The 21,508-nt window shown below is 50.9% G+C and overlaps 1 protein-coding gene across 6 annotated transcripts; it reads right to left on the bottom strand.

The window, feature by feature from the left end:
• Positions 1-477: 477 nt before the first annotated feature.
• hnrnpr (heterogeneous nuclear ribonucleoprotein R) lies at positions 478-20,935 on the bottom strand. 6 transcript variants are annotated; one of them, XM_079592080.1, is made up of 12 exons: positions 20,776-20,935; positions 19,042-19,244; positions 12,332-12,450; positions 9,211-9,318; positions 8,690-8,803; positions 8,339-8,515; positions 6,800-6,935; positions 5,884-6,089; positions 4,743-4,892; positions 4,512-4,633; positions 2,269-2,450; positions 478-1,155 (listed from the first exon to the last, which is right to left on the bottom strand). In XM_079592080.1, exons 2-12 carry the CDS (start codon positions 19,238-19,240, stop codon positions 1,022-1,024), a joined length of 1,647 nt encoding a protein of 548 aa, XP_079448206.1. In that variant the 5' UTR covers positions 19,241-19,244; positions 20,776-20,935; the 3' UTR covers positions 478-1,021. The 6 variants fall into 6 exon arrangements, with proteins under 6 accessions (XP_079448206.1, XP_079448205.1, XP_079448207.1 ...); XM_079592079.1 differs by having other exon boundaries at positions 20,701-20,930; XM_079592081.1 differs by having other exon boundaries at positions 2,317-2,450; positions 20,701-20,930.
• Between the last annotated feature and the right edge of the window lie 573 nt (positions 20,936-21,508).

Genomic DNA, 21,508 nt, shown 5'->3' with positions numbered 1-21,508 from the left:
ACACACACACACTGATCATGAAGCGTGACAGCGCCTGAGAAGAGCAGCGAGGAGACGAGTTGTGCTAATCACGCCGCAGACGTAGCAGAGCTCCGGCTTCTGAGAATACAGTTCCCAGTGTGTGTGCGGTTAGAAGATATCGGTCTCATGTGAGCTTGTTATCTGTCCTCGCTGTGACTATACACATCACAACATGTAGAGAGGAAAATGTTGGCGTTATTTTGTCACTCATTGGGAGCAGTATGCTAGCTGGAGCCATTTACCTCCAGTCTTTGTGCTAAGCTAGGCTAGCGGTGGGGATAGGGGCAATAAGTCCCAAAAAGTCGGCGTGTTCCTTTAAGCGCAATTTATACTTCAACGTCGAAGGCTGTGTACACACACTTTCTCAAACACTGTTACACAAACACACACACACACCTCTCATTTAAAAGAGGTACTCTCTCACTCATCACAGAACCAGAGTTCCCGGAGGCAGTGGAAGTTGCTTGATTGAGTTTTATTGAAACCGAACAAACAAAAAATAAAAGTTATAAATACAAACATCAGACCAGCGGCCGTGGCTCTTAAGGTCAGCCGGACCAAACCCTCACCAGCAAATCCCAAATGGAAAAAAACATCTGAAGTTATAATATCAGTATATCAGTTTTTAAAAAACACAATTCAACTACTTCTAGAAATGCTAAACAGACACTTAACAGCAAATCCTGCTACAAAACTCTTCCTTCTGGTGGATTCCTTTCTCCACTTCTGCAAAACAACGGGGAATAACCGAAACGAAGCTCTAGTCGACAGCCATTATGTACACGCGAGTCCCTACGCCACGAGCACTGAGAGAGAGAGAGAGAGACGAGGACAACACTTCTTCTGGAAGGCCATTTCATGATTCAAACGTCCTCGCACACGGAAGATTCAGTGTCTTCTTTAAAATGTTCATTGTGGAGTTTAAAACGAGGAAGATGAGGGATAAAAGTGGTCGGTGTGAGGGCCACAGGGTCTACAGGGCTATTGGAGGATAGAAAAGTCAAACAAACACTGCTGGCCAATCACCATCTTGATTCTCAGGAGGGGGCGGGAGTAGCGCTGGCCAGACCAGCGACTCCGCTACCGGGCGACACCGAGATGTAAAAACGTGACCGAGCGGAATCGTAACCGCCTCTGATTGGCTGTTGTGTTCACGCGCTCATCAGTGTCTGTGATTGGCTACAATGATCAGCGCTTCATGAACATGTAAATCTACATTAATGAGGCTCTTCAGCGAGCGCTAACACAGATACACACGAGCGTTTGAGTTTTGAAAGCAGGAGCGATTACAATTATTCTAAATTATAATCAAATGATAAGGTCTTTTCTTTAATTTTTTGTTTGCTTGTTCTTTTTCAACTCTTATATTGTTGTTAATCTGAGTTTTGTTTTAGTTTTTTTTGGTCGATGTGTATTTTGTAAAATTTCTGCATTAAAAAAGAAACACAAGCAGGAGCGTTTGAAACTGCAGGAATACATACAGACATTTTACTAAATGCATATCGACAAAAACAAAAACAAGGTAAAGAAACAAAAAAGAAAGACAATTTATAATAATTGTAATCGCTCCTGCTTTCAAAACTCAAACGCTCGCGTGTGTATCCGTGTTAGCGCTCGCTGAAGAGCCTCATTAATGTAGATTTACATGTTTATGAAGCGCTGATCATTGTAGCCAATCACAGACACATCTGATGAACGGCCAATCAGAGGCGGTTACGATTCCGCTCAAAGCCTCACATTTTTCAGAGTCGACAATTAAAACTTCAGCGTGGACTCAGTAGCGTAGTCGCTAGTTTAGCCAGCGCTAGGCGTGAGGGCTCCGCCTCTACTTCCACTGCTGGCCGTAGGAGTCCTGAGAGAACTCGAGCGTGTCGTTGCTGTAGCCGTAGCTGGAGGCGTAGTCGGAGCCCTGCTGCAAGGGCTGCTGGGCGATGGGCTGCGAGCCCCAGTTCTGCTGGTTCGTCTGGCGCCGTTTCGAGTCTGGCTGGTTGAACACGTCGGCCTTGCGTTTCCCGCCCACGTTCCCGCCGCGGTTTCCTCGCGCGCCTCTGGTGCCGCGGCCCCTGGGCGGCTGGAAGGGCCCGCCACGCCCCCCGCGGCCACGCCCCGCCCCCATCGGGGCCCCGCCCCTCGGAACGTACCCGCCCCTGCCGCGGGTGGGCGGAGCTGCGCGGGCTCTGGGAGGAGGCGGAGCTCCACGGCTGCCGCGACTGCCCCGCCCCCTCATGGTGTAGCCGTCGTCGTAACCGTAGTAGGGGTCGTCGTAGCCACCCCGGTAGTCATGGTAATCGTAACCGTAGTAGTCGTCGTAGTACTCCTCGTAGCCGTAGTAATCGGGAGGATAAGAGTATCCGCCGCGTGCGCCACGCCCGCGGCCACGCCCCGGAGGAGGCATGCGGGGGGGAGGGTAGTAGTAGTAGTCGTCATACCTGGAAACACACACACCGTTGAGATGAAATTCTACCCATAATCCTCCTTTTAGGGGCGTCGTAAAAACAGTATAGGTAACACTTTACAATAACATCCCATTAGCTAACATCAGTGATAAGCTACTGTTGTTAATAAAAAATAATAAAAATACAATTGTTCATGCTAGTTTACAGTGCATTAATGTTAGTGCCGTTAGTGTGCGTGTGTGTGTGTGTGCGCGTGTGTGTGTGTGAGTCTCACCCGGTGTTTCTGGTGGTCTGTCGGGCAGAAGTGGTGTGTGTGTGTGTGTGTGCGCGTGTGTGTGTGTGAGTCTCACCCGGTGTTTCTGGTGGTCTGTCGGGCAGAAGTGGTGTGTGTGTGTGTGTGTGTGTCTCACCCGGTGTTTCTGGTGGTCTGTCGGGCAGAAGTGGTGTGTGTGTGTGTGTGTGTGTCTCACCCGGTGTTTCTGGTGGTCTGTCGGGCAGAAGTGGTGTGTGTGTGTGTGTGTGTGTCTCACCCGGTGTTTCTGGTGGTCTGTCGGGCAGAAGTGGTGTGTGTGTGTGTGTGTGTGTCTCACCCGGTGTTTCTGGTGGTCTGTCGGGCAGAAGTGGTGTGTGTGTGTGTGTGTGTGTGTCTCACCCGGTGTTTCTGGTGGTCTGTCGGGCAGAAGTGGTGTGTGTGTGTGTGTGTGTGTGTGTGTGTGTGTGTGCGCGTGTGTGTGTGTGAGTCTCACCCGGTGTTTCTGGTGGTCTGTCGGGCAGAAGTGGTGTGTGTGTGTGTGTGTGTGTGTGTGTGCGCGTGTGCGTGTGTTTGAGTCTCACCCGGTGTTTCTGGTGGTCTGTCGGGCAGAAGTGGTGTGTGTGTGTGTGTGTGTGCGCGTGTGTGTGTGTGTGTGAGTCTCACCCGGTGTTTCTGGTGGTCTGTCGGGCAGAAGTGGTGTGTGTGTGAGTCTCACCCGGTGTTTCTGGTGGTCTGTCGGGCAGAAGTGGTGTGTGTGTGTGTGTGTGTCTCACCCGGTGTTTCTGGTGGTCTGTCGGGCAGAAGTAGTGTGTGTGTGTGTGTGTCTCACCCGGTGTTTCTGGTGGTCTGTCGGGCAGAAGTGAAGTGTGTGTGTGTGTGTGTGTGAGTCTCACCCGGTGTTTCTGGTGGTCTGTCGGGCAGAAGTGAAGTGTGTGTGTGTGTGTGTGTGAGTCTCACCCGGTGTTTCTGGTGGTCTGTCGGGCAGAAGTGAAGTGTGTGTGTGTGTGTGTGAGTCTCACCCGGTGTTTCTGGTGGTCTGTCGGGCAGAAGTGAAGTGTGTGTGTGTGTGTGAGTCTCACCCGGTGTTTCTGGTGGTCTGTCGGGCAGAAGTGAAGTGTGTGTGTGTGTGTGAGTCTCACCCGGTGTTTCTGGTGGTCTGTCGGGCAGAAGTGAAGTGTGTGTGTGTGTGTGTGAGTCTCACCCGGTGTTTCTGGTGGTCTGTCGGGCAGAAGTGAAGTGTGTGTGTGTGTGTGTGAGTCTCACCCGGTGTTTCTGGTGGTCTGTCGGGCAGAAGTGAAGTGTGTGTGTGTGTGTGTGTGAGTCTCACCCGGTGTTTCTGGTGGTCTGTCGGGCAGAAGTGAAGTGTGTGTGTGTGTGTGTGTGTGAGTCTCACCCGGTGTTTCTGGTGGTCTGTCGGGCAGAAGTGAAGTGTGTGTGTGTGTGTGTGAGTCTCACCCGGTGTTTCTGGTGGTCTGTCGGGCAGAAGTGGTGTGTGTGTGTGTGTGAGTCTCACCCGGTGTTTCTGGTGGTCTGTCGGGCAGAAGTGAAGTGTGTGTGTGTGTGTGTGAGTCTCACCCGGTGTTTCTGGTGGTCTGTCGGGCAGAAGTGAAGTGTGTGTGTGTGTGTGTGAGTCTCACCCGGTGTTTCTGGTGGTCTGTCGGGCAGAAGTGGTGTGTGTGTGTGTGTGTGTGTGTGAGTCTCACCCGGTGTTTCTGGTGGTCTGTCGGGCAGAAGTGGTGTGTGTGTGTGTGTGCGTGTGTGTGTCTCACCCGGTGTTTCTGGTGGTCTGTCGGGCAGAAGTGGTGTGTGTGTGTGTGCGCGTGTGTGTGTGCGAGTCTCACCCGGTGTTTCTGGTGGTCTGTCGGGCAGCTTGTCTCTCTTTCCTCTTCTTATCTGGAGGCTTGGCCAACACGATCTCGATCTCCTCACCGCCCAGCTCTTTACCGTTCATCTCCTGCATCGCCTGCACACACAAACACACACACACACACACACACGTCGAGAGATATTCAGCATGACGATCACACACTCCACTTGAGTAACAGCCAGGTGCAGTGTAGGAGGAGTCGTACCTTGACGGCGCTGTCGCGCTCCTCGAAGTGAACGAAGGCGTAGTCCTTCAGCTTCTTCACGCGCTCCAGTTTCCCGAACTGAGAGAAGGTTTTCTCCAGCAGCTCCTCCGTCACCGGCGTGGCCAGCTTACGCACGAACAGCACCTTCACCTGACGGAGAGATGAGCGTTAAACACCTTCAGCTGACGGACAGATGAGCGTTAAACACCTTCACCTGACGGACAGATGAGCGTTAAACACCTTCACCTGACGGACAGATGAGCGTTAAACACCTTCACCTGACGGACAGATGAGCGTTAACACCTTCACCTGACGGACACTATCGTCAAATACGATTGACCATTAGCATACAGTTTGGATCGGCGGTCTGGTTCTGTTCTGGGCGAGAACTCTCTGCATGGATAAGAGCAGCAATAACCCCTCAGGGTGAACACTACAGAACCAACATGAATGTATTGCAGATATCATTCATTCACGATTTTAAAGTACAAGAGAATGTATTCTGAGTCGAGGGGAATGAGAGCGCAGATCTGGCTGACGAGTGGAGCTGGGGAGGGAGGAGGTCATCAGCTCCTGAGAAGCTGCCAGAACTGACGCTACGCTTGATTTCATCGTTCACCGGATGGACAGATCATCATTAGACGTCGCTTCGGTGTGATATCATATAAACACTCTATAATACGTTAACATAAGTTCACGAAATCAACTGTGGATTCATGTGTTCTTCTGCATGACACGGAGATTAGGTCATTCTGATCAACACACCGAGTCTTCTTCAATCCCAGGATCATCAAAACTGCATTATGTGCAATTAATTGTTTGTGTAGTTAAGATAGTTTTGAAATTGACACTTTAGAGTAAAACATGATTTTGAAAATATATATTTCATATAAAAACATGTAAATAGTATTTTTGTGCATTTTTCACGTAAAATTCCATAACCTTTTTTAAGTTCACTCTTTAAACGTTTTTCACTTCAGCAATAACCTGCCGAGTTTATGCATATCGCTCTAAAGCGTTCAAGATTTACGCTGGAAATTACATTTTCAGAAAGTGAATAAATGGATTATAAATACAGTGTAAATAGTGTAGTCTGAGCCCAGCAGCAGCAGCAGTGTGTGTGTGTGTGTGTGTGTCTGACCTTGGCCATGACCTCGGGGTCGGGCTCGGCCACCGGGTCGGCCCACTCCACGGTCACCGGGTTCCCCCACACCTTCACCTTCCCGCTCATGAGCCGGCGCCGGGCCTGGGCCGCAGACTTGTGGTCCTCGTACTCCAGAAAACAGAAGCCGCGGTTCTTCTTCTTATCGTCCGGCTGCGTGTAGAGGATCACCTCCTGCAGGCCCTCTGCGCGCAGCGCACACACACACACACACACACACACACACACCCACACACACACACACACAATTGCATTACATTTATTCATTGCTTTTACCCAGCGACGTACAAATGAGAACGATAGAAGCAGTGAAACTAACAATAGGACAACAACATGCAAGTGCTATGACCCTTTACACACACACACACACACACACACACACACACGCCTCGGCCTCAGGACACCAGCGTTGTCACGATACCAATATCATGCCTTCGATACGATAGCAGACTAAAACACCTGGATACCGACACTCATTCGATACTACAGGTAAAAGCTAAAACAGAACTTACAGTTCACTTTTATAAATGAATATTAAACACTGTAAACTCACTTGACCAGCATGCCCTGCTCTTTGCCCATTCCCTCCCCTTTATATCAATCATGCTGACATCTGCTAACCTTTCCCAGCAATATGACAAACACTATAAGAGACAAATAAAATAAACAGCTCCAATTTCTTTTTACAATCATGCACGTTCACTAAAGACACAACGACTGCTTTAAACTCGCAGGACGTGGGTTTCTGACTGACACACACACACACACACCCGGTCTTAAAGTACCGGTACTAATAAAATGTAATATCGTATTGTTTTTAATAGCAGGGTTTCGCAATGCTATTCTAGTACCGGTATATGGTGTGTCTCACACACACACACACACACACACTCACCGGTGACTTTGCCGAAGTCCTCCAGGATGCTCTCCCGGGTCTTGTTCTTGGGAATGGACCCGACGAACAGACGGTTATTGGCCACGGAGATGCAGACGCCCAGGTACTTCCCCGAGCGGATCTCGTAGTTATCACACTGATGAGACACACACACACTGTTAAACCTCGACTGCCTATATATGCATGTCATCCAGCAATAATCGATGATGTTGATTTAAGACATTGTGTAAAATGAGCGTGTTGATTTGAATATTACACGTCCGTTAGCAGTGTTATGATATCAGCACTAGTGTGAGTAGAGCAGGATTTGCCTCATTGATCGTGTTATCGACTGTGAAGCGTTCTGTACTAGGGAAGCTCATTTCGGTTCATTTTCCCGACCGACAACCGCCGCTCGTTATCCGATTATTAACCGTTAACTGACAAGATTATAATAATAAATTGGCATTAAATAAAAATAAAATTAACGAGTGTCTGTGACCCGTTAAAAAAAATAAAAATTGATCACGGGTTTATTTTAACAGCAGCAGAACAGACCAACAACCCGGATCCACATCACATGTGTCTCTCTCAGAGAAGAGAGAGAGAGAGAGAGAGAGAGAGAGAGAGAGAGAGAGAGAGAGAGAGAGAGAGGGAGAGAGAGAGGGAGAGAGGGAGAGAGAGAGGGAGAGAGAGAGAGAGAGAGAGAGAGAGAGAGAGAGAGAGAGAGAGAGAGAGAGAGAGAGAGAGAGAGAGAGAGCTGGTCGTTCACTCGGCACGTATATTTGGATTAAAACTAAATCGTATATGTAAGTAAAACATGAACTGTTACCTTATTTATGTTTAACGACATTATTACAGGACATTTGCAGGTCAAGAAGTTACATGAACTTCAAACATCCAAAGCGCGCGCCCCGAAAACCATCGCCTCAGACAGCGCGCGAACACTGAGTGGAATTCTTTCACTATTGCGCTTGAACGGATGAATTCACACAAAACTATGTAAAAACGCCCGTCTTGGCGAGTATCCTAGTAAACAAAGTATATTATATGTCAAGTGAACGTAGACGGTATAATTCAAACGGGTTCCGTGCGTTCGGTCTTAAAGGGGCAGCAGTTGAATTAATCTGCTGCTGTGTTTTAATGTTAACCAGACAAAGGATTAACTTGACTAAATAGGCTACCTTTTTTTGTAACTTTACAAAAAGATCCATCTATATTTAATTTATACAGTAATGAATATGCAGTGCATTAAATATATTTGATGAACAAATTAAGTTTACATTTAATAAACAAATATGATTTGACATTCTTTTGGTTTCTCTACCAATACATTTAAAAATGACAAATGCATGAATTAAATTAATTGAAAATAAAAATACAGGTATCGGTTACCGTATCGGTATCGGCGAGTACCAAAAATGAAAGTATCGGTAACGGACTCGGCCTGGAAAAAGTGGTATCGGGCCATCCCTAGGTTAAACGGTCAATATGAGCATCCCTATTCTGTACTGCGTGTTTCTTGACTATAGTGTTGTGAAGTGAAACCCAGACGCGCACCAGTTTGACGGCTTCCTGCGCGGCGTCTTTGCTGCAGAACGTGATGAAGGCGTAGCCGCGGTTCTGCCCGGTGAGCGGATCCATCATGAGCCTCAGATCCCAGATCTCACCGGCCTTCTCGAACAGCGGAACCAGCTCGTCCTCGTACAGGTCACGCGGGATCTTACCCACAAACACCTGCGGACACACACACACACACACACACACACACACACACACACACACACACACACACACACACACACACACACACACACACACACACACACACACACACACACACACACAGGTTAGCTCGAGCGCTCAGCACAGACAGAAGCACTGGTGTGTGTGTGTGTGTGAGAATGAGACCTCGGTGCCGATGCCGGGCTGTGGGCCGGAGAACACTTCATCAGGAGGCGGGCCGCCGTACTTCCGCTGACCAGTGGTGACGTCCAGTGTGTATCCAGTCCGGTCCAGCAGAGCCTGCGGGAGAGAACACGGGTCAGAACACGACAACACGGGTCTGTGATGAGGGACGGCTCTATAGTGCCTCCCAACATTAGGGGTCTAACAATACACCGATCTCACGTCTAGCGATATCTAACCCTAACCCTGTGTGTGTGTGTGTGTGTGTGTGTGTGTGTGCTCGAGCTGGTCCACAGCCCTGTGTGTGTGTGTGTGTGTGTGTGCTCGAGCTGGTCCACAGCCCTGTGTGTGTGTGTGTGCTCGAGCTGGTCCACAGCCCTGTGTGTGTGTGTGTGCTCGAGCTGGTCCACAGCCCTGTGTGTGTGTGTGTGTGCTCGAGCTGGTCCACAGCCCTGTGTGTGTGTGTGTGTGCTCGAGCTGGTCCACAGCCCTGTGTGTGTGTGTGTGTGTGTGTGCTGCCGTACCTTGATCTTGGTCTCGTCGGGGCCTTTGGTGGACTCCTGCACTTTATTGCCCTGCTTCTCCCGCTGCCGGTACGTCTTCATCACGCCGCACAGGAACGCACTCTTGTTCTGCAGGGTGAGGGAAGGGAAGGTTAAAGAGAGAGTTCACCAAAACATTTAAATTAGCCCATGACTTACTCGCCCGCGAGTCATGCTAGGTGTGTGTGACATCCTTCTGTCAGACCAACACCTGCTCTTCCAAGCTTCGGAAGTCCATCAAAGTGCATCTATATATGGACTTCTATGATGGATAGATGCACAGGTGTGTGTGTTTGTTCACCTGCACAGGTGTGTGTGTGTGTGTGAGATCGAGTGTTAGTTCACCTGCACAGGTGTGTGTGTGTGTGTGTGTGTGTGTGTGTGTGAGATCGTGTTAGTTCACCTGCACAGGTGTGTGTGTGTGTGTAAGATCATGTTAGTTCACCTGCACAGGTGTGTGTGTGTGTGAGATCGAGTGTTAGTTCACCTGCACAGGTGTGTGTGTGTGTGTGTGTGTCTGTGTGAGAGATCGAGTGTTAGTTCACCTGCACAGGTGTGTGTGTGTGTGTGTGTGTGTGTGTGAGATCGAGTGTTAGTTCACCTGCACAGGTGTGTGTGTGTGTGTGTGTGTAAGATCATGTTAGTTCACCTGCACAGGTGTGTGTGTGTGTGTGTAAGATCATGTTAGTTCACCTGCACAGGTGTGTGTGTGTGTGAGATCGAGTGTTAGTTCACCTGCACAGGTGTGTGTGTGTGTGTGTCTGTGTGAGAGATCGAGTGTTAGTTCACCTGCACAGGTGTGTGTGTGAGATCGAGTGTTAGTTCACCTGCACAGGTGTGTGTGTCTGTGTGAGAGATCGAGTGTTAGTTCACCTGCACAGGTGTGTGTGTGTGTGTGTGTGTGAGAGATTGAGTGTTTGTTCACCTGTACAGGTGTGTGTGTGTGTGTGTGTGTGTTTGTTCACCTGTACAGGTGTGTGTGTGTGTGTGTGTGTTTGTTCACCTGTACAGGTGTGTGTGTGTGTTTGTTCACCTGTACAGGTGTGTGTGTGTGTGTGTGTGTGTTTGTTCACCTGCACAGGTGTGTGTGTGTGTGTGTGTGTGAGATCGAGTGTTAGTTCACCTGCACAGGTGTGTGTGTGTGTGTGTGTGTGCGCGCGCGCCTGTTTGTTCACCTGTACAGGTGTGTGTGTGTGTTTGTTCACCTGCACAGGTGTGTGTGTGTGTGTGTTCATCTGCACAGGTGTGTGTGTGTGTGTGTGTTTGTTCACCTGCACAGGTGTGTGTGTGTGTGTGTGTTTGTTCACCTGCACAGGTGTGTGTGTGTGTGTGTGTTTGTTCACCTGCACAGGTGTGTGTTTGTTCACCTGCACAGGTGTGTGTTTGTTCACCTGCACAGGTGTGTGTTTGTTCACCTGCACAGGTGTGTGTTTGTTCACCTGCACAGGTGTGTGTGTTTGTTCACCTGCACAGGTGTGTGTGTGTGTTCACCTGCACAGGTGTGTGTGTGTGTTTGTTCACCTGCACAGGTGTGTGTGTTTGTTCACCTGCACAGGTGTGTGTGTGTGTGTGTTTGTTCACCTGCACAGGTGTGTGTGTGTGTGTTTGTTCACCTGCACAGGTGTGTGTGTGTGTGTTTGTTCACCTGCACAGGTGTGTGTGTGTGTGTGTGTTCGAGTGTTTGTTCACCTGCACAGGTGTGTGTGTGTGTGTTTGTTCACCTGCACAGGTGTGTGTGTGTGTGTGTTTGTTCACCTGCACAGGTGTGTGTGTGTGTGTGTGTGTGTGTGTTTGTTCACCTGCACAGGTGTGTGTGTGTGTTTGTTCACCTGCACAGGTGTGTGTGTGTGTGTGTGTGTGATCGAGTGTTTGTTCACCTGCACAGGTGTGTGTGTGTGTGTTTGTTCACCTGCACAGGTGTGTGTGTGTGTGTGTTTGTTCACCTGCACAGGTGTGTGTGTGTGTGTGTTTGTTCACCTGCACGTGTGTGTGTGTGTGTGTGTTTGTTCACCTGCACAGGTGTGTGTGTGTGTGTGTTTGTTCACCTGCACAGGTGTGTGTGTGTGTGTGTTTGTTCACCTGCACAGGTGTGTGTGTGTGTGTGTTTGTTCACCTGCACAGGTGTGTGTGTGTGTGTTTGTTCACCTGCACAGGTGTGTGTGTGTGTGTGTGTTTGTTCACCTGCACAGGTGTGTGTGTGTGTGTGTTTGTTCACCTGCACAGGTGTGTGTGTGTGTGTGTGTGTGTTTGTTCACCTGCACAGGTGTGTGTGTGTGTGTGTGTGTTTGTTCACCTGCACAGGTGTGTGTGTGTGTGTGTGTTTGTTCACCTGCACAGGTGTGTGTGTGTTTGTTCACCTGTACAGGTGTGTGTGTGTGTGTGTGTTTGTTCACCTGCACAGGTGTGTGTGTGTGTGAGATCGAGTGTTAGTTCACCTGCACAGGTGTGTGTGTGTGTGTGCGCGCGCGTGTTTGTTCACCTGTACAGGTGTGTGTGTGTTTGTTCACCTGCACAGGTGTGTGTGTGTGTGTGTTTGTTCACCTGCACAGGTGTGTGTGTGTTTGTTCACCTGCACAGGTGTGTGTGTGTTTGTTCACCTGCACAGGTGTGTGTGTGTTTGTTCACCTGCACAGGTGTGTGTGTGTTTGTTCACCTGCACAGGTGTGTGTGTTTGTTCACCTGCACAGGTGTGTGTGTGTGTGTGTGTGTGTGTTTGTTCACCTGCACAGGTGTGCGTGCGTGTGTGTTTGTTCACCTGCACAGGTGTGTGTGTGTGTGTGTGTGTGTTTGTTCACCTGCACAGGTGTGTGTGTGTGTGTGTGTGTTTGTTCACCTGCACAGGTGTGTGTGTGTGTGTTTGTTCACCTGCACAGGTGTGTGTGTGTGTGTGTGTGTGTTTGTTCACCTGCACAGGTGTGTGTGTGTGTGTTTGTTCACCTGCACAGGTGTGTGTGTGTGTGTGTGTGTGTGTTTGTTCACCTGCACAGGTGTGTGTGTGTGTGTGTGTGTGTTTGTTCACCTGCACAGGTGTGTGTGTGTGTGTGTGTGTGTTTGTTCACCTGCACAGGTGTGTGTGTGTGTGTGTGATCGAGTGTTTGTTCACCTGCACGTGTGAGAGGTCGGACTCCTTGAACTGCTGCAGAACCGACAGCGCTCCCTCCTCATTAAACTCCCTCAGCGCATCCAGCGCTCGCTCGTCTAGATCCGCGTACGCCACCAGCCCTACACACACACAGACACACCGCATCAGACGTGCTCGAACCCATCACACACACGCCACCAGACCTGCACACACACACCACCAGCCCTACACACACACACCGCATCAGACGTGCTCGAACCCATCACACACACGCCACCAGACCTGCACACACACACCACCAGCCCTACACACACACACCGCATCAGACGTGCTCGAACCCATCACACACACGCCACCAGCCCTACACACACACACACAGCATCAGACGTGCTCGAACCCATCACACACACGCCACCAGACCTGCACACACACACGCCACCAGCCCTACACACACACACACAGCATCAGACGTGCTCGAACCCATCACACACACGCCACCAGACCTGCACACACACACACACACCACCAGCCCTACACACACACACACACACCGCATCAGACGTGCTCGAACCCATCACACACAAGCCACCAGACCTGCACACACACACGCCACCAGACCTGCACACACACACACACACACACAGACACACCGCATCAGACGTGCTCGAACCCATCACACACACGCCACCAGACCTGCACACACACACACACACCGCATCAGACGTGCTCGAACCCATCACACACACACCACCAGACCTGCACACACACACGCCACCAGACCTGCACACACACCGCATCAGACGTGCTCGAACCCATCACACACACGCCACCAGACCTGCACACACACACGCCACCAGACCTGCACACACACCGCATCAGACGTGCTCGAACCCATCACACACACGCCACCAGACCTGCACACACACACACACACACACACACCGCATCAGACGTGCTCGAACCCATCACACACACGCCACCAGACCTGCACACACACACGCCACCAGACCTGCACACTAAGGGTGTCACGATTTCGATTTTAAATCGAAATCGATCGAAATTAAGTCACAATCTCGATCATCGAATTAAAAAATGGAATCGTCGATGCTGCCACGCCCCCATGTCACGTTCGGTCGGCTTGTCAAGCAGAAATCTATGCGTCTATGACAACTCGAGGTATCGCACACACCGGACAAAAAGCGTCGCGTCTTTGACAACTCGAGGTATCGCACACACCGGACGCGCACTTTCATGTGGCCTGCAATATTATGTTTAAGGACATTATGGAATTAAGATCATGTCTATGTTATGAGGCTACTGTACAACGTAGCTTAGTCTGCACTTTATCTCTATCTCAGAGAGCGTCCGTTAACTGAATGTAGCCTATACTGAAAATCCGATAACATCAGCAATTTTCATTCAACCAGCTGATTTCTGTAAATGAATGTAAAACATGTATATTGCAGCAAAGTCATAACGACGATTTGAGACAAAAAAATGTATATAAAATGTATTAATTTATAATAAATGTAATATACAATGTGAATGGCGCTCTCTGGCGCGGCAGGATTCATTTTGAACAAGGTCCTGAGCCGTTGCTGGGCGCCGCGGACAGACGGCGAATGGCGCCGCCGCCTGTGTGTGTGTGTGTGTACACTCAGAGAATAAAGTGTTAGAATTTTAAAGACGTGGCTCTGCGCGACGCATAGATTTATCTGTTAAACTGTTTGTTTGTTTGTTTGTTTTGTTGTGAACTTGAATGTCATCTTCTGTGAAGAAGACTGGAGTTTAAATTTGACAATGTAGTGTGGTACATTGCGAACAAAGGTCAGATATTATGCATAAAAGTTTGGTCTAAAAATGGCATAGCAACCTGTGCTAAAAAAAAGAAAAAAAAAAAGAGTAAAAACCGAAAATCGAATCGAACTGTGACCTTAGAATCGAAAATGTAATCGAATCGAGGATTTGGAGAATCGTGACACCCCTACTGCACACACACACACACACCGCATCAGACGTGCTCGAACCCATCACACACACGCCACCAGACCTGCACACACACACGCCACCAGCCCTACACACACACACCGCATCAGACGTGCTCGAACCCATCACACACACGCCACCAGACCTGCACACACACACGCCACCAGCCCTACACACACACACGCCACCAGACCTGCACACACACACGCCACCAGACCTGCACACACACACGCCACCAGACCTGCACACACACACCGCATCAGACGTGCTCGAACCCATCACACACACGCCACCAGACCTGCACACACACACACACACACCGCATCAGACGTGCTCGAACCCATCACACACACGCCACCAGACCTGCACACACACACGCCACCAGACCTGCACACACACCGCATCAGACGTGCTCGAACCCATCACACACACGCCACCAGACCTGCACACACACACACACACAGACACACCGCATCAGACGTGCTCGAACCCATCACACACACGCCACCAGACCTGCACACACACACACACACACATCGCATCAGACGTGCTCGAACCCATCACACACACACACACGCCACCAGATCTGCACACACACCGCATCAGACGTGCTCGAACCCATCACACACACGCCACCAGACCTGCACACACACACACACACACCGCATCAGACGTGCTCTAACCCATCACACACACGCCACCAGACCTGCACACACACACACACACAGACACACCGCATCAGACGTGCTCGAACCCATCACACACACGCCACCAGACCTGCACACACACACACACACACACCGCATCAGACGTGCTCGAACCCATCACACACACACACACGCCACCAGATCTGCACACACACCGCATCAGACGTGCTCGAACCCATCACACACACGCCACCAGACCTGCACACACACACACACACACACACACACACACACCGCATCAGACGTGCTCGAACCCATCACACACACGCCACCAGACCTGCACACACACACACACACAGACACACCGCATCAGACGTGCTCAAACCCATCACACACACGCCACCAGACCTGCACACACACACCGCATCAGACGTGCTCAAACCCATCACACACACGCCACCAGACCTGCACACACACACACACACACACACACAGACACACCGCATCAGACGTGCTCGAACCCATCACACACACGCCACCAGACCTGCACACACACACACACACAGACACACCGCATCAGACGTGCTCGAACCCATCACACACACGCCACCAGACCTGCACACACACACGCCACCAGACCTGCACACACACACGCCACCAGACCTGCACACACACACCGCATCAGACGTGCTCGAACCCATCACACACACGCCACCAGACCTGCACACACACACACACACACCGCATCAGACGTGCTCGAACCCATCACACACACGCCACCAGACCTGCACACACACACGCCACCAGACCTGCACACACACACACACACACCGCATCAGACGTGCTCGAACCCATCACACACACGCCACCAGACCTGCACACACACACACACACAGACACACCGCATCAGACGTGCTCGAACCCATCACACACACGCCACCAGACCTGCACACACACACACACACACATCGCATCAGACGTGCTCGAACCCATCACACACACACACACGCCACCAGATCTGCACACACACCGCATCAGACGTGCTCGAACCCATCACACACACGCCACCAGACCTGCACACACACACACACACACCGCATCAGACGTGCTCTAACCCATCACACACACGCCACCAGACCTGCACACACACACACACACAGACACACCGCATCAGACGTGCTCGAACCCATCACACACACGCCACCAGACCTGCACACACACACACACACACACCGCATCAGACGTGCTCGAACCCATCACACACACACACACGCCACCAGATCTGCACACACACCGCATCAGACGTGCTCGAACCCATCACACACACGCCACCAGACCTGCACACACACACACACACACACACACACCGCATCAGACGTGCTCGAACCCATCACACACACGCCACCAGACCTGCACACACACACACACACACCGCATCAGACGTGCTCGAACCCATCACACACACGCCACCAGCCCTGCACACACACACACCGCATCAGATGTGCTCGAACCCATCACACACACGCCACCAGACCTGCACACACACACACACACCGCATCAGACGTGCTCGAACCCATCACACACACACCACCAGACCTGCACACACACACACACCGCATCAGACGTGCTCGAACCCATCACACACACGCCACCAGACCTGCACACACACACACACCGCATCAGACGTGCTCGAACCCATCACACACACGCCACCAGACCTGCACACACACACCGCATCAGACGTGCTCGAACCCATCACACACACGCCACCAGACCTGCACACACACACACACACACCGCATCAGACGTGCTCGAACCCATCACACACACGCCACCAGACCTGCACACACACACACACACCGCATCAGACGTGCTCGAACCCATCACACACACGCCACCAGCCCTACACACACACACCGCATCAGATGTGCTCGAACCCATCACACACACGCCACCAGACCTGCACACACACACACACACACACCGCATCAGTTGTGCTCGAACCCACCACACACACGCCACCAGACCTGCACACACACACACACACCGCATCAGACGTGCTCGAACCCATCACACACACGCCACCAGACCTGCACACACACACACACACCGCATCAGACGTGCTCGAACCCATCACACACACGCCACCAGACCTGCACACACACACCGCATCAGTTGTGCTCGAACCCACCACACACACGCCACCAGACCTGCACACACACACACACACCGCATCAGACGTGCTCGAACCCATCACACACACGCCACCAGACCTGCACACACACACACACACCGCATCAGACGTGCTCGAACCCACCACACACACGCCACCAGCCCTACACACACACACCGCATCAGACGTGCTCGAACCCACCACACACACGCCACCAGACCTGCACACACACACACACACCGCATCAGACGTGCTCGAACCCATCACACACACGCCACCAGCCCTACACACACACACACACACCGCATCAGATGTGCTCGAACCCATCACACACACACCACCAGACCTGCACACACACCGCATCAGACGTGCTCGAACCCACCACACACACGCCACCAGCCCTACACACACACACACACACCGCATCAGATGTGCTCGAACCCATCACACACACGCCACCAGACCTGCACACACACACACACACCGCATCAGACGTGCTCGAACCCACCACACACACGCCACCAGCCCTACACACACACACACACCGCATCAGATGTGCTCGAACCCACCACACACACGCCACCAGACCTGCACACACACACACACCGCATCAGACGTGCTCGAACCCACCACACACACGCCACCAGCCCTACACACACACACACACCGCATCAGATGTGCTCGAACCCACCACACACACGCCACCAGACCTACACACACACACACACACCGCATCAGACGTGCTCGAACCCATCACACACACGCCACCAGACCTGCACACACACACGCCACCAGCCCTACACACACACACACACCGCATCAGATGTGCTCGAACCCATCACACACACCACCAGACCTGCACACACACACCGCATCAGACGTGCTCGAACCCATCACACACACGCCACCAGACCTGCACACACACACACACACACCGCATCAGACGTGCTCGAACCCATCACACACACACCACCAGACCTGCACACACACCGCATCAGACGTGCTCGAACCCATCACACACACGCCACCAGACCTGCACACACACACCGCATCAGACGTGCTCAAACCCATCACACACACACCACCAGACCTGCACACACACACACACCGCATCAGACGCACTCAAACCCATCACACACACACCACCAGACCTGCACACACACACGCCACCAGACCTGCACACACACACGCCACCAGACCTGCACACACACACGCCACCAGACCTGCACACACACACGCCACCAGACCTGCACACACACACGCCACCAGACCTGCACACACACACACACCGCATCAGACGCACTCAAACCCATCACACACACACCACCAGACCTGCACACACACACCGCATCAGACGTGCTCAAACCCATCACACACACACCACCAGACCTGCACACACACACACACCGCATCAGACGCACTCAAACCCATCACACACACACCACCAGACCTGCACACACACACACCACCAGACCTGCACACACACACGCCACCAGACCTGCACACACACACACACCGCATCAGACGCACTCAAACCCATCACACACACGCCACCAGACCTGCACACACACACACACACACACCGCATCAGACGCACTCAAACCCATCACACACACACCACCAGACCTGCACACACACACCGCATCAGACGTGCTTGAACCCATCACACACACGCCACCAGACCTGCACACACACACACACCGCATCAGACGCACTCGAACCCATCACACACACACACACACACACGCCACTGCACACACCAGTCTCAGTCACACAGGATTACCTGTAGGATCTGCACGGTTTGGGAGAAAAACTCATTGTGATTTAAAATACAACGGACCAAAAAGGTTCCGTTATGAGTATTAATGAAGCCTGTGTGTGTGTGTGTGTGTGTGTGTGTGTGACGGGCTCCTGCTGGACTGACCGGTCTGGAAGATGTTGTCCAGGCTCTCGGACACCTTCTGGGGCAGACCCGCGTCCAGCAGCGTCTGGTAGTGCTCAGAGTGTGTGTGCTCGGCGTGTGTGTGCTCGGAGTGTGTGTTCTCCGGGTGTGTGACCGACACGTCCATGGGCTCCTCCTCTTCTTTAACCAGAGCAGAGCTGCCATTGACCTCAGCAGCCATCACTCTGCGGAGAGAGAGTGTGTGTGTGTGTGAGAGAGAGTGTGTGTGTGTGAGAGAGAGAGAGACAGAAAGAGTGTGTGTGTGTGAGTGTGTGAGAGAGAGAGAGACAGAGAGTGTGTGTGAGTGTGTGAGAGAGAGAGACAGAGAGTGTGTGTGAGTGTGTGTGTGTGTGTGAGAGAGACAGAGAGAGTGAGAGACAGAGTGTGTGTGAGAGAGAGAGACAGAGTGTGTGTGTGTGTGAGAGAGAGAGAGACAGAAAGAGTGTGTGTGTGTGAGTGTGTGAGAGAGAGAGAGACAGAGAGTGTGTGTGAGTGTGTGAGAGAGAGAGACAGAGAGTGTGTGTGAGTGTGTGAGAGAGAGAGACAGAGTGTGTGTGTGTGTGTGTGTGAGAGAGAGAGACAGAGTGTGTGTGTGTGTGTGTGAGAGAGAGAGACACATTTTAAAACATTGTCCAGTCAATTAACACACACTGTTAAACAAAAATCTGAAAAGAAGAGACAACATTATCTTTAGAGTGATGCAGGTTATCATCAGTGTGTGTGTGTGTGTGTGAGAGAGAGGGAGATATTATTATTCTTTATTAATTTAGTTATTATTGTTGTATTTGCTATATCTAGTCATGAATATATAATATTGTCTCTTCACTTGTGTGATGATTATTCTCTGTTCATGATCTGATGTTTTAATGTTTTCCTCACGCTATCATAAACTACAGAGATTTTACTCAAGAATAAACTAATAAACTCTTCTCGAGGAGTTCAGGCGGCAGCAGAAAATACATGTACAATTAAACTAAACAACTAAAATCAAATTTAAACGGATTAAAATGTAAAGATCTTTTAAACAGAGTTATTAAATATCATATTCTTCACATCTCGCCCTGTTTATCGGCAGTAAAGCTGTTTACAGAACTACACATCTGACCATCTCATGTTAGAACACACGCATGGCTTATTCTGTAGTCTACAACTAACCGCACACACACACACACACGCACACACACACACCAGATTCTGACCGAATGAAATCTGGATCATTAGCATATATTTAACATGTGAATCCGCGGGATTGAAACATCAATAAGATGCTGACAAACAGAAACACACACGTGCTCAGATTTATAAAACACAAATAAAACGCGCGCACACACTCTCTCTCACACACACACTCACACACACCGATCCGCCCCCCTCGCGCATGAGGCTAGCAGCACACGATGCTAACGCGCTAGTGTGTGTGCAGATCTGAGCTCGTAACGGGCCGCTATTGATCGTTAGCTCGCGCGTGACACCCGTTACCCGTCACGGCTCCCGTAGATCACACAATAAACCCGTTAAACCGTGAGACCGGAGAGACGGAGATTCCCGCGCCCGCAAGGCCTACATCAGCAGCAGCGGCGCGAGACACACCATTCAAACCGGGCAAACCCGCCAAAAAACGCGTCCGCCGCGCGCACTCACCGCGATTATGATGACCGGACGGCACGAGAAGCTGTTGAGCGCGGTCAGTCCCGGTTCATGAAGGGCAGAACTCACCGAAACACGGTAAAAGCTGTTCGGGTGAACCCACGAGACACAGCGAGACGGTCCCGTCGCTCAAACAACAGCGCCACTTCCTCGCGCGGCGGACCGCCTGCGTCATCACGCACGGGGGAGGGGCAGCCAATCCGCGCGCACAACCGACAAACTACACGATTTGCATACGGCATAATTAGATATAAAAGAACTAATATATATGATGTGGTCAGTCACTCGATTGTCTAGATAATTTATATATATATTAATATGAGTAATGTAGAAAAGAGCCGCCAGTCCAGTTTTCTCTGGCTAGTTTTATTTGTGTACAGTCAGTGTGAGGGATCATGTGATTATTAGTTGAATTCAAGAAGAAACACAATGGAGATTTAATAAACCATTTGTTATTCATGAATGAAGAATGTAGCGTGCAATATAATGAAGATGGCAACCTATTCAAAAGATAATCGGGTTTTCACAATAAAAAATTATGTCTTTGCGAACAAAGGAGTGTTTACTTCAGACGGGCTGAACACTGATTGGTTGTGTTACAATAAAACAAATGAATGGACTGTTGTTTCTTCCAAACGCGCACAGAAGCACGTCTCGGCAATTTAATTTAGGAATGGAGGATTTGACAGGATCGATTTTATGAAGGATTTTTTAAATCAGACCTGAGCCGCCGACTGTGACTGCGACTGCGCATGCGTGACATGTTCTGCTGTGGTCATCAGGGCGCGAGCTGATGCGCGTG

The sequence above is a fragment of the Phoxinus phoxinus genome, assembly GCF_949152265.1.
Source record: "Phoxinus phoxinus genome assembly, chromosome: 19".
In the NCBI taxonomy this organism is placed as follows: Eukaryota; Metazoa; Chordata; class Actinopteri; order Cypriniformes; family Leuciscidae; genus Phoxinus; species Phoxinus phoxinus.
This window is presented reverse-complemented; position numbering and strand designations above follow the sequence as displayed.